General features: G+C 47.7%; 1 protein-coding gene across 1 annotated transcript in view; it reads right to left on the reverse strand.

Moving 5' to 3' along the window:
* The window catches only part of SEMA5A (semaphorin 5A), a 132,875-nt gene that overhangs the window by 81,424 nt on the left and 36,570 nt on the right, over positions 1-14,881 (reverse strand). The window contains exon 4 of the mRNA XM_056862973.1: positions 2,614-2,676. Within this exon, the coding sequence (XP_056718951.1) occupies positions 2,614-2,676 (63 nt within the window). The remainder of the gene's footprint in view (positions 1-2,613; positions 2,677-14,881) is intronic.

Here is a 14,881-nt window from a genome sequence, read left to right on the forward strand (position 1 = left end):
TTATTTAGCAGTACTGCAGCTGCCAGATCAATTATATCAAGTCACTGCCCAGTAAAAACATGGATTTTGTCAGAAATATTTTTGTCCAACCTACCAGGTTCTCTGTTTAGTTCTCTAGGGTACGGCACCTTAAATTTCTCAAGCTCTTTAAAGGCTTACCATTCCCGTGGGACACATTAATTCACCCAGGCCCATCCCACTGTGAAAACTCTAACTTTCCCATGACAGAGAAAATGCACGAAAATTTCAAGTACCTCTAGCATGGGAGGGATGGTGATATTCATGCATCAGAAAAAATAATGCCCCATTTGAAATGGAGGCTGCACTGTCACATTATGAAGAAAACACCATGTCAGGAGGAAGAGAAGGAGGAGGAAGAAGACGAGTTGGGTTTTATATGCTGATTTTCTCTACCACTTAAGGAGGAATCAAACTGGCTCACAATCACCTTCCCTTCCCCTCCCCACAACAGACACCTTGTGAAGTAGGTGCGGCTGAGAGAGTTCAAAGACCACTGTGACTAGCCCAAGGTCACCCAGCTGGCTTCATGTGTAGGAGTGCGGAAACCAACCTGGTTCACCAGATTAGCCTCCACCGCTCATGTGGAGGATTGGTGAATCAAACTCATTTCTCCAGATCAGACACCGCCACTCCAAACCACCGCTCTCAACCACTACACCACACTGGCCAAGTTGCCTGTTTGTAAGAGATGGCCCACTATTCCAAGCAGCCTTCCTATGGGTACTTCCGGCGAATGAAGAGCTGCTATGTTGAGAGCCAGGCAACAATCATACCAATATATATTTAGGTAAAGTGTTATGGTTGCCAACCTCCATATGGGCCCTGGAGTTCTTCCAGAAGTATAGCTGATCTATAGATAGGGTTGCCAAGTGCCAGGTGGTGGCGGGCAAACCCCCGCCAATCCACCTGGTTGCCCGCTGACCAGCTGAGGGTCGGCAGGCAACCCGTGCAAGCGACGACACATCACTTCAAGTTTACATCTGGAAGCGCCGAATCGCAAAGGGCCAGTTTCCACTCAAACAGTTTAAGTGGTAAAGGCCTGTTGCAATGCGGCACTTCCGGGTGTAAAACACATCACAAGGGGCCATTTACGGCCCCTTGTGATGCGTTTTACACCCGGAAGTGCCACATTGCAACAGGCCTTTACCACTCAAATTATGAGTTTGAGTGGAAACCGACCCTTTGCAATGCGGCACTTTCTTTGTAAACCGGAAGTGATGAAGCACTTCTGAGCATATGCGACACCCCCGCCACCTCCACTCCAAAAACCTCCCGCCGAAGAAGGGGGACATAGTAAACCTATCTATAGACTACAGAGGACAGTTTCCCTGGAGGAGCTATAGAGTGTGGGAGAAACAGAAGTCCTACGGTGGCTTCAGGGTTGACCTCTAGGATTTCCATTTGTGGTAGGAGAAACTGATAGTGGCCTAAAAAGACGGTAAAGCTGGTTGAGGACTGAGAGAGGGATGGGACTGCTGTTGGGTGGCATCCTGCTCTGGGTCTTCCAATTGGATTTTTCTTCTTAACACTGAGAAAAGCCTAAAGATAATTTTGAAAGGTTTGTTGAGTGAGATGAGACGGCAAATTTCAACTCAGAATTTTGTTGGGAGGAAGTGACTTTGTGGGAAGGGCAGGAGTTGGAGGAACTTACCTTTGACCTGGACATGACATCGCAGGATATAACATCACATCCCTGTCAAGCTCCCTCCCCAAACTCTGCCCTCCCTAGGCACTGCCCCCAAATCTCCAGTAATTTCTAAAGCTGGAGTTGGAAACCATGTCTACACGGGAGTTGTATTTGTGGAAACCATGAATTTAAAAGTCAAAGCATAGGAGATCACGATGGCCTTCGCAATCACAGAAATTAAGGCAGCAATGTATACAAGCCCTGCTGGAGAAATGCTGGCTCATCAAATGGCACCTCCTCTGAATAGCCTGGCCCTCAGCTCACCAGTGGTCTGTATTCTCTTCAGGCACTCATATGGAGTGCCGCAGGGCAATGAGAACCAGTCCTTAGCCGTGGAAGTCTGTATGACTGAGAACAAGCAACTCCTCACATTTGCCCCTCTGAAAGTATCATCTGAAATGGGGAATATGGATTCCAAAACCAGAATCACCTCCAGATAATGTCTAATGGCCATAAGTGCAATGGAAGCAGAAAACCACAATTCACACACAATTCTGCAAGTCCTGGTTCCGACTTCACAACCACCGGTGTGTTCTTAAAATGAATGTCCTGCTTTTCAAGACTAGTGCATCCCACCTTTTTGAGTTGTCTGCTTGAGTTCTGCAAGTCCTCAAGGGTAATTGCTAGAGGCAACGCACACCTCCTGTGTGACTTAACCCTCATAACACCCTCTACAAACATCCCACCCAATAATGGAAACCAGTGGTCATGCAGGCAGGAGAAAGATCCATCCAGGAGATGTCGTCAGAGTGATCTGGTTTCTCCTTTGCAATCTTGCTGCAAACCTACACACACTTCCTTTGGAGGAGGTCCGCCTGAAGTCAGCAGAGCTTATTTCTAAATATAAACATGAAAATGAGCCAGTAGTTCCAATTTCTTGTGCAGATCTAGGTACATGTACTCACCTTTGATTTGCCTTTACTGTAACATGCTTTCTTAGTAGCTTCGTCACACTGCCACTCCACACCCTACAGCACACGCACACACAAAAAAACATTATTAATGGGCAAAGACAAGTAAAATCCACAGGTTGTAATGAAGAGATCATGAAGTCCCAGTGAAATCAGAACACATGTGATCTTATCCTTAGTTTGAAATTATTTAACAGTAAATGCTTTTCATGTTTTTCCATGTTACAATTAAGCATGATGACATCTGTGAAGTTTGTTGTGGTTGTGAATCACCTTGAAAACATGTGAAATGTCATGAGCACAGTAGGGTGACAGAAGGAGGAGGAGGAGGACTTGGTTTTTATATGCTGATTTTCTCTACCTTTTAAGGAGAATCGAACTGACTTACTTCTCCTTTCCTTCCTCTCCCCACAACAGACACCTTGTGAGGTAGGTGAGTTCTGAGAAAACTATGACTAGCCCAAAGTCACCCAGAAGGCTTCATGTGGAGGAGTTGGGAAACCAACCTGGTTCACCAGATTAAAGTCCACCGCTCTTAACCACTACACCATGCACACTACTAAGAAACGTCTGCTACCCTGTGGCTCAAAAACAACTTTCTTTAGAAGAAAGTGCCGGTGTGATCACAGGCACCATCTTGGCTACCACCAGTGGGAGCCAACTTTGCAGTCTGGGGTGCAGCATGGATGCAGAGTGTAGGAACAAGCATCGTGCCAAGTGGTGTCAAGTCACAGCTGACTTATGGCAACCCCTGGTGGGGTTTTCAAAGCAAGAGATGTTTGGAGGTGGTTTGCCATTGCCAGCCTCTGCCTGTGGACTCTGGGCTTCCTTGGTGGTCTCTCATCTGAGTACTAATCAGGGCCCACCCTGCTTAGCTTCTGAAATCTGACAAGATTGGATTAGCCTGTGTCATCCAGGTCAGTACAGGAACAAGCACAGAGACAGAAATACTACAATGACACATACACACACACCTTGGTTTCCAGTTTGTGGAAATCCATCAATTGCTGCCTCATGCGCTTTTTTGAGTGGGGCTAATCCTGGTCCTAGAAAAGATTCTGAAGTGTAAGGATGTGTCACTGGCCACCAAGATTAAGTTAATTCATGCCATCGTATTCCCTATTACTATGTATGGGTGTGAAAGCTAGACATTGAAGAAAGCTTTTAGGAAGTAGACTCCTTTGAAATGTGGTGTTGGAGGAGAGTGTTACGGATATCGTGGACTGCCAAAAAAAAAAAAAATCAGTGGGTTCTAGATCAAATCAAGCCTGAACTGACCCTAGCAGCTAAAATGACTAAACTGAGGCTATCGTATTTTGGTCACATTATGAGAAGACAGGAGTCACTGGAAAAGACAATAATACTAGGAAAAGTTGAGGGCAGCAGGAAAAGAGGAAGACCCAACAAGAGATGGATTGACTCAATAAAGAAAGCCACAGCCCTCAATTTGCAAGATCTGAGCAAGGCTGTCAAAGATAAGACATTTTTGGAGGACACTGATTCATAGGGTCACCATGAGTCAGAAGCAACTTGACAGCACTTAACACACACACATGCACACACACACACATACAATCCTGGTCTTAGCAATAAACAAGCGGCATAAAAGGGCGGGCAGGGATGGCTGCAATTTGTTGTTCATTCTGTACATCTGATAATGCAAGGGCACTACAGTGCACTATTGACACTATAGGAAAGGTGGCGTACAGACATCTGAATAAGAAATAAAACATTTCAGTTGCAAGTGAAATAAAATCTGTAGACCAACACTGAGATATCCTATATTTGTTAATTTAGAATGCCAAACGAAACAAAAAAGTCTTTATCCACTGGTGGAAGACGGCAACGGAAGGGGAGAGATGAACCTCCCTGGGGACAGAGTTTCAGAACTTTGGTGCCATAACTAAGAAGGCCCTCTCCCGAGTTGCCACTTGCCTCATCTCAGAAGGCCAAAGCATGGTCTCCAAAGATGACCATAACGATCAGGCATGTTAATAAGGGATTAGGCAGTCCTTCAGATTCGTTGGTCCCAAACCATATACAACTTTAAAGGTCAAGACCAGCACCTTGAATTGTGCTCAGAAGCAAATTGGAAGCCCATGAAGATGGGCCAAGACTGCAGTGATATAGTCCCTATGACCCACTCCAGTCAAGCTCCTGGCTACAGCGTTCTACAGCAACGGACGTTTCCAAACACTTCTCAAGGGCAGCCCTACGTAGAGCACAATGCAGTAATCTAATCTGGATGTAACCAAGGCATACAACACAGTGGCCAGATCTTTTCTGTCCAGGAATGGTTGCAACTGGAAAAAACAGTAAAAGCTGGTAAAAGGCACTCTTGGCCACAGTTGCCACCCGCTTATCCAGCAGTAGGTCAGGATCCAAGAGCACCCTCAGATTACAGACCTGTTTCTTCAAAGGGAATGCAGTCCAGAACGGGTGACACTTTAATTCCCAGGTCAGGCCCCACCCCACCTTACCTGTCGGAGTTAGAGGTTTACTTCGATAGCCATCTTTGGCCCACACTCTCTCCCCTTTGATATCAGTTTGATTTGCACACATCACAAGGTGAAGACTTGACTCACCGATTTCAGCAACTCAAGCTACTGTTAAAGGCACAGGAGCACAGGGTGGGATCAGTTCTGATCCATGGGCAACCCTATCTGTACATTCATTTGCTTTTCTTGCAAGACGTCCACATGAACCTCATCTGTTTTTGTTAAGTACTGTCTCAACTTTCAATTTCCCCTTTATGGAGCACCTGTCAATTGCATACTGGTACAATGTTATTTTATTTATGAATAAGATTCTAGCCACCAAAAGACACTGGAGAGACTGCCCCATCCCACCCGGAATAGTGACATCACTCTACTTCAAAGGTTCTTCCTCTTGATGAATGTAGGGATTTAATGGGAATGGAGGTCATCAATTCTTTGTCTGCTGATGGACCAGTTTCCATGGAGACACCTCCGACAAGTCCTGCTGTCAGTTGAGACTCCAGCAAGATGGGGAGAAAACACTTTTGCTTTCTAAGCATGATCTGCTAATCTGTAGAATCTTTTAAAGTTTTCACCTGACTATAGCACAAACTCAGGGGCCCCCAGAGCAATCGCCTGTTACAGACGCATCAGCAACCCTACAGCAGGCGATGAAATGAGAGCCAAAGGCTTTTACGTCATTCTTTTGTTAAATATTTATATCACTTTTTTTTAAAAGAGCAAAAACTTGAAAATTATGTATTTCTGTCTATGGGGCATGCGCGCTATAACTACCTCAAGTAGTAATAGGCTGATGGCTGGTTTCAACCCAGGAAACAGCTCAAAAAGACACACTCAGCAATGAAGCTCTTTTCAGTCACAACGATTTTGGTACTCCTATCTTGCAGCCTTCTCGATATGAACAGAAACATAGAGCTGGAAGGTACCTAAAGGGTCAACTAGTCCAACCCCCTGTGAAATGCAGGAAATTCACCATTACCCCCCCACTCCCCCAGTGACCCCTGCTGTGTGCTCAGATGAATCATTTCTCTCATTCAGGGGTGCATTTCTAGGTTTTCCAGGTCTCTGGGTGTACTGCATTACCCTGGGCATGTAAGAAAGGACCACAAAAGCCGAGCACTGACTCATCCCTTCCTGCCTTCCCTCTCATGATCTGCCTAATTTCACATGTCTGCCATTTTGTATGCACAGTGCAATGTATGTAACTATTCTCCGTATTTGGAATTGGTACTTGAGACAGAAGCACCAAACTTCCATCCCCTAAGTTTCGCCTTTCAGAGAACCCAATCTGCATCAACTTGCCTGCAAAGGAACCCCTGAATTTGCTGCAGAAATTCTGTGCTTGGAGGCTAATTCTGGGGCATATTCTAGGATCCAGTCACTCACTAGGCTTGATGTGGGAGACATGTGGGGTGTCTCCTAAAAGTTAGGGAGGGTCTTTTAAAAAAAGACTCTGATGCAGCCATTGGAAGCTCTGATCTTGATCCAAGCAAGAGGATGATCATTTCCTCAGGTCAAAATTACCCTGAACCTACTTATCTCCTGCAGGGAGAAAGATTCATAGACCTAGTAAAAGTACAAAACAGTATCTATCAGTGGATGCTACAGGCACATGGTTTTTTTTTTATTGATTGATTCTGGCCCCATACTGCTTCAATTTATCCTGATTTCTGAAAGCATTTTTGTGCCTTTAGTTTTTGCTTTGGGGATTTTTTTTGTTTTGATATTTCTCCAGTTCTTTTGAGACCAGTTTTAACCCCATCTTTTTCTGGAAGTCAATTTTGAGTCGCTTTTTTCCTCTGGCATCGTATTTCTGTTGGTTTTCTTTGTCCCACCCACATTCAGCCCACTTTTCAATGACTGGACTGTTGTCATTGTCAAAGCACTCCCTCTTCTCTCCCCGCACCCTGAAGACAGGTGGTTTCGTTTTAAATTATTTTTTTTAAATAGAAGAAAGAGGAGGAGGAGGAGGAGGAGGAGGAGGAGGAGTTGGTTTTTACATGCCAACTTTCTCTCCCACTTAAGGGAGACTCAAACCGGCTTACAATCACCTTCCCTTCCCCTCCACACAACAGACACCCTGTGAGGTAGGTGGGGCTGAGAGTGTGACTAGCCCAAGATCACCCAGCTGGTTCATGTGTAGGAGTGGGGAAACAAATCCAGTTCACCAGATTAGCCTCTGCCGCTCATGTGGAGGAGTGGGGAATCAAACCCGGTTCTCCAGATCAGAGTCCACCACTCCAAATCACTGCTCTTAACCACTACACCAAACAGCCCTTACATCGATATCATGTGTGAGTGTGTGCATGCTTATACTGATATAGATATAAAATGCAAACTCTCAAATGTAGGTTTAGCAGGTTTTCTGAATTCTCAGCTTTCATGTAAAAGAAGTCTATAGCCCCTTCTCTTGCAGAGGTAAGCCTTTTTCTTTATCTCTCCGTGAGGGAAAAGGATGGAGACTTACTTTTTTTAATGAAAACTGGGAATTCAGAGAACCTGCTAAACCTATCATCACAACTATATATTGATATAATGATCTTAGGGCCAATTGTTTTTTAAAAAGCCAAAGCTGTGGTGGGAGGGGTGGTCGCTTCCGGCACTAGAAAAAAGCAGCAGGGTCATAAAGGGGCACAGCACTTCACAGACGGTTCATAAACAGAGGGGGCTGGACCCGGTCTGCTTTCAGGCTTCCTCATGCAGACAGGCAGACATGGGTATTTTTTCTTCTTTTTCCTCCTTTAAAAACTAGGTGCGTCTTATGGTCAGGTGCATCTTATAGAGCGAAAAATACGGTAATTTGCATCAATCCTCCCCAATAACCAGCTGCAAGCCCCCCCCCCCCCCCGGGAATGCTATCCCCCCCCCCATGTATCAATAGAGCCCCCTGCTTTTTCTCTTCATCTCTAAGGATTTGTTTATTTTCAGTCTTTTAAAAAATGCAGCCATGATATCGATATACCGATAGAAGCATGCACAAAAAAATAAAAAGGGGAGTGCTGTGACGTCACCGATGATGACAGCACCCTCCCTTGAAAATCCTCATTATTTAAGGCAGGTGTGGAAAAGAAATAAACTGACTCCACAACTGTGAAAATGCAGAGGGAGGGCAGACGTGAGGAAGAGCTGTGCCCACACCAATTTCAGTGCTTGTGGACCAACTCCCAAGAAAATCAGAGGGACTTCGAATATGCAAGAAAAGCCCTGCGCCCTCATTATCACCGCTTAGTTTGACCCTCACTTCACAGCCCATTCAGCCTCTTCAGCCTTACAGCTGTTCTGCAAAAAGGTAACACACTGACCATACACCAATCCTGCCCCCCAACCCAGCGCTATATCTCAAGGGAAGATAGGTAATGGATGGGTAATCTTTGCTCAGGAAAGCTTGTCTACTATTATCGATTTCCCCATTAAGAAACCTCTGCTTAGTTTGCGAGCAATTCCGAGGCTCTCTGGAACACTGTCTGAAAAGCCCATTAATACAGAGAGATGGTGTGGTGTAATGAGCAGGGAGTTGGTTTGGGGCTGAGGACACCCAGGTTCAAATCCCCACTCGGGTCAATAAAGTTAGCCTTGGGCCAGTTGCCAGTTCTCAGCCTAAATTATCCCACAGGTTTGTTGGACAAATAAATGAGGGGAAACTCTAGGTTAGATCCAGACTAGGTTTTCCATTCACAAAGGCACTTCTGTCAGTGGAACAGAACATTCCTGCCTCTCCCATCTGCTGCAGCACATTGACCTACCCAAAATGGAGCTCCTTGGGGGACAGGGGACCCTCAAGAATGGTATGAAGGGCAAATTGAGGGTCTGCAACAGGAAAGGGGAATTGGCAGAAAATTTAGTCCGGATCCAACTCTTCTTCTAGAACACCCCGAGCTCCTTGGGGACATACAAGTGTATTAAGTGCACAAACCTTGGCAAGATATTTCACCACCAGGTCCTTCAGTATTTCCTATAATAGCTGAATTTCTACAACGTTTCCAGAAAAACTGAGCACTGATTTACCAATTTGTTTATAACAACTTACTTAGACCAGCACAATATATAGTGAATTAGCAAGAAGCATTTCTTCAGAGGGTGGGGCGGCCCCCTTGATCTCGGTATGGCATAAAACCCTCCTCATATCAGGATGACAAGCAGAAAATTTCAAAAATATTCCAAAGCACTGTGTAGGACAAAAGTGAACTAAAAGCCAGTGGGAGATTGTTGGTGACTTTTTTTTGTAAGTGCGAAGGTACCAGCGCTTGCTTTAGGAAATGGTTCCCCCCAACCCCTGGAGGGTTTGAAACTCCGAGACTGTTCAGATGAAGGTAGGCACAAAAGACAAAGAGTCCTTCGAAAAGTTCCAAGTCACATCAGAAGGGAATGGAAGAACAAAGCCAACAGAGCAAAGAAGAAGGAGACTCGCCAGAAAATAATAAAGACCAGAATGAAAAGCTACAAACGCCGTGGAAGCTGCAGTCTCCCCTATCTCTTTCTCCTGACATTGTCTAGGAATATGATATGCGTTATTAATGGGATGGATCCAAAATAACATTTCCATTAGCAGAATGGAACTTTCCCTGGCTCCCCTTCTCACTACAGCCCACCGGTTGCCACACAATGCTGCTCCTAGGGGATAAGGAGGACCCTAAGGAAGGTTGTCCGGAGGGGAATCCCAGTGGAAATGGGGAAGAAGTGGAAACTGTCACTTATTGGCTGGATCCAACCCAATGTTTGCAGCATTCCCTGCTCCTACTAGTAGCAGCCAATAAAGAATTTTATTTATTTCAGTTGGATCCCAGTGGGGATCCAAAATGGCTTGCATTGTTCTCCTCTCCTCCATTTTATCCTTACAACAACTCTGTCAGGTAGGTTAGGATGAGAGTGTGTGACTGGCCCAAGGTCACCCAGGGAGCTTCCATGACAGAGCGGGGATTCAAACCTGGGTCTCTTGAGATGCCAGTTTGACACACTAACCTCTGGGCAGTGCTTACCTGGAATGATTCCCTTCGGAGGAGACAGCACTGGAGACCTATGGCATTTCTGTAGTATTTGTTCTATTGCCAAATATTCAGGGGGAGGCAAGTACTCCTGCAGGGCAGCAGATCCAGCAGGTCCCAGAGAATGAGATCCTGCACCCCCAAAAGAACTTTAGCTGACTCACAATAGTGCCTGCCTGTTTCTGCTCTTTCTTCACACACACACAGACATGTTTCATTGGGATATCTCCTGTTCTGGATGGGGTTGCACTTCCCCTAAAGGAACAGGCATGTAGCTTAGGGGTGCTGCCAGACCCAGGCTCCCTACTGGATGCACAGATGGCAGTGGTGCCTTTCATCAGCCTCAGCTATTTCTGGGCAGCAAAGATCTTGCCACTGTGGCTGGTGCATGCCCTGGTAATATTTAGACTAGATTACTGCAATGTGCTCTACGTGGGGCTGCCCTTGAAGACTCTCCAGAAGCTACAGTTAGTACAGAATACTGCAGCCAGAATGGTGACCGGACAGAGTCATAGTGACCATATCATTCCAGTTTTGGCCAACATACACTGGCTCCCAATTTGCTTTCAGGCTTTCAAGGTGCTGTTACTGAGGCTAGAGGGGTGGCAACCTGTCAGGCTGCTATCTCGGTTTCGTTATTGCCTCTGTCTCTGCGCTGTATTGTCTGGCCCCCAAGGTCGCATACCTAGGCCTGGGAACTCAGCTCCTGGGAAACTGTATTCAGCCTATGCTTGTAATCTCCCGCCTTTTCTGCCTTATATTATCTCCCAGCTAGTGAGTCTCTCATAGCTGTCATTTTATTCGTTTGCACTGTATGCCTATTTTACCAGTAAAAGCCATCTGTTTGGACTCTATATGACTTTGTGGTGATTTCTGGTTCTGTGGGCCAAGGGCTGACATTATGACAGCTATCTCTTCACCATTCTACTAGCCAGGCTGGAGCCCAGGGGGGTTCGCCTGCCACTTGGATGGGAGCTGTGCAGCTCTCCAGGTGATCTACTACCCTGGAGCCCTTCTCTGAGGATCCTACTCTGTTACAAGACTTAATCGCTGAACTTTTCCGGACGACCCGAGAGGTTTGCCGCTTGAGGGGACTGGTACAGGAACAGTGGCAATCTCTTACAGGAACTCTCTGGATGTTAACGTCGGAGGATACTGATACTCGCTTAGATCTTCAAGACTTGGATCAATTACTGGACGATGCCCGGTTGGCAACTGAGGATTTACACATATTAACTGGACTTTTGGATAATCTTATTTCTCGAGAAACTCTTTCTACCATGGCGGGAGCCCCGCCGGAGGGTTTTTCCCTGATCCCGGATGCAGCCAGCTGTCAGGCTGAGGCCAAGCGAGTCGCTATTAGCACCGCTCTTCTCCTTGTGGAATGTACAAAGGACACCCCGGTAGCCACCTTGGCTCAAGTTTTGACCTCGACTTTTGGAGCCGAGGCACCCGCACTGGCGGTTCGAGTACAACCTCTGCTGGGCGGGGAACCCGACCCCATACTCTCACTCCTGGAGACAGAACTTTTACCGCGCATTACGGCAGAGACTGCCCTAAGACTTGAGAACGCCAAAGTTCTTGCGGATCAGCAAGCCGCCGAAGTGGCTAAGGTCGCAAGAGAGAGAGAAGCTGCGGAAGCAGCCAGGGCGGCTGCAGCAAGGATTAGGGATCGAGCGAACGTGGACACGCGCCCCAAGGACAATGTACAAGGGCTATCAGGTCTGTCTTTTTCCCCGGCGTTTGTCCCGTCGCGCGCGACCCAACGCGCACGCCGTTTGGCTGACCGACGTCGAGACTCAGGAGAGTCTGAAGACGAGGATCTATATGGGGATAGCTCTCAATGGGCCACAAGCTTCCGGACCAGTAAACCTCATCTTACTGGTGGCCCAAGTGAGGAGGTTCATCTCTTACGAGCCCAGAATCGGGAGCTCTCCGACCGTGTTGATCAACTCCAGGAACTAATGGAACGTATGCTTCAGGAGAACAGGCAATTACAACAAACCCTGATAGCTCAGAGACAGCCCGTTCCGATACCGGGTCAGGGGGTACCCGTACAGCCACCCGCTAATGTGCCTGCTCCACCCTTGCCTCCTGGAGCTCCTGTTATTCCTCCGCCCGGACCACCCGTGCAACCACCCGCTAATGTGCCTGCTCCACCCTTGCCTCCTGGAGCTCCTGTTGTTCCTCCGCCCGGACCACCCGTGCAACCGGGCCAACCTGCGCCCGGCCCTTGGAAGCAACTCAAATTGAGGACTACGTATGACGGATCTCTCGAGACTTTGCCTTGTTTCTTGCATCAAGTGGACAGTTATATGCGAGAACAAGGACAACTTTTCCCCACGGAAGATAGCCGGGTGCGTTACGTAGCTTCCCTTCTGACAGGTAAAGCGGCTGACTGGATGGTCCTCCAGTTTGACACCCGCTCTCGTGCTATTCGTTCCCTCAACAACTTCATGACTGCCCTGAGAAGGAGGTTTGAGGACCCCTTCCTGGGGGAAAGAGCCGAAACGGAACTCTTACAATTAAAACAAGGCTCTGCTACAGTTCGAGAATTTGCCGATGAATTTCAACGACTGGCAAGTAAAATTGTAGGTTGGCCCGAAACCACCCTGATCCATCATTTCAGGGAAGCCTTGCATCCTGACATTCTGAACTGGTCTTACATGCGGGGCGATCCCGATACCCTCGAAGACTGGATCCTATTAGCCGAGGAAGTGGAAAGCCGCCGACGCTTTATTTCTCTCGTTCGTCAAAAGCACAAGGAAAAAGGCACCCAAAAGCCTCAACCCAAGGCACCACTGCTCGTCCCACGAAATCCCCCACGTCCCCCCCAGGAACGTGAAGCCCGATTTCAGAGGGGTGCCTGTCTTACTTGCGGAGAAATGGGCCACTTTGCAGCCGTTTGCCCGCGCCGCCAGGAATTATTTCGTCCCAGCACGACAACCCGCGCCCGAGGTCGTCCACCACGCAGAGGCACCGCGGCCACCCGCAGCGCAGCTCCGGGAAGACCCACACCCTCTGCACTCCATGCCGGGGACCCAGCCTCCCTGCCTACTACCAACGACCCCGCCGGGTCTCGGATTACAAGTGCCCCATTGGGGGACAGCTTTCCCTCTTCGGATGAGGAAAATCCTTGGATTTCTCCAGCCTTAAACCTGGAATCTCCCCTCGACTTGTCAAAAAACGGCTCCGGTCTGTGGTGAATGGAGCGTCTCCACAGACCTCTCAGGATCTTCCTATCAAACCGAATGCTCCTACCAAAATCAAAGAAGTGGACTCCACCGTCTACGTGGATGCAGTTTTACAACACCTTAACGGTGGTCCACAACTCCCCGTCAAAGCACTAATTGACTCCGGTTGCTGTCGCACTCTCATAAGCGAAGCCACTTTTGCTGCACTCAGAGCCGACTCTGAGGCTTTACCCGCCCCCGTCCAATTTGCCCAAATGGACGGAAGCCATTTCCAGGGGGGTCCAGTTGATCACCGCACCATAGGGGTGGCAATGGGAATTGGTTCCCACTGGGAACAAATAGACTTCACTATAGCCCCTATCCGATTTGAAGTGGTCTTGGGAATTAACTGGATTAAAGGACATAGTCCCAGTATTGATTGGGAAACAAACACTATCTCCTTCGCTAGTCCCACCTGCGACCAGCATCGGCAGAACTTTGCTCTGCTATATCCGCCCGTTCCAGCATTAACCTCTACTGCCCCAGCACCACCGGTTCTACCTGCTGTATACCGGGACTTTGAAGATGTCTTCGACCTTAGGGAATGTGATGCCTTACCCCCCCACCGGGCCTCAGACTGTGCGATTGAAGTGGTAAAGGACTGCACATTAACCAAGAGTAAGATTTACCCTATGAGCGCTTCCGAGCGCACTGTCCTCCGGGACTTTTTGGACAAAAACCTCGCCAGAGGGTTCATTCGCCCTTCGAATGCCCCAAACTCGGCCCCCGCGTTTTTCGTCCGGAAAAAAGAGGGCGACCTTCGCCTGTGCATTGACTTCAGAAAGCTCAATGCGGTTACCCAGACCAACGCCTATCCTATCCCATTAATATCGGATATTTTGGGACAATTACAGGAAGGCCGTGTGTTCTCTAAATTAGACTTGGTGGAAGCTTACTACCGAGTCCGTATCCGCGAAGGGGATGAGCACCTCACTGCCTTCTCTAGCTGTTTCGGAATGTATGAATTCCTAGTGATGCCGTTCGGATTAAAAGGGGCCCCGGGGGTCTTCATGCAACTCATCAATGAAATCCTACATGACCTTCTATATCGTGGGGTGGTGGTCTATTTAGATGACATTCTCATTTATTTGAAAACTATGAACGAGCATGTGGCTCTGGTCCGGGAAGTTCTGCAACGCCTGCGTGACCATCAACTTTTCGCAAAACTAGCTAAGTGCGAATTTCATCAAAGCAAACTCACGTTTTTGGGATACATCATCTCCCACCAAGGTCTTCGCATGGACCCCGCCAAAGTCCAAGCCGTCCTCGATTGGACTCCCCCCACCAACCGTAAGCAAGTACAACAATTTCTGGGATTTGCAAACTTCTATCGGGGATTCATCCCTAACTTCGCCCAGGTGGCTCTACCCATTACGGACCTACTGAAAACTAAGGGAAAAGTAAGCTCGGCTGCCTTGCCCTCCGCAAAAATCCTATGGACTGAGCAATGCCAAGCCGCTTTTCTGGCCCTCAAACGCCTCTTCACTTCGGAGCCGGTGCTACGGCACCCAGACCCGAATCAAATGTTCATTGTGCAAGTCGATGCTTC

The sequence above is a fragment of the Euleptes europaea genome, chromosome 17 (assembly GCF_029931775.1).
Source record: "Euleptes europaea isolate rEulEur1 chromosome 17, rEulEur1.hap1, whole genome shotgun sequence".
Classification (NCBI taxonomy): Eukaryota; Metazoa; Chordata; class Lepidosauria; order Squamata; family Sphaerodactylidae; genus Euleptes; species Euleptes europaea.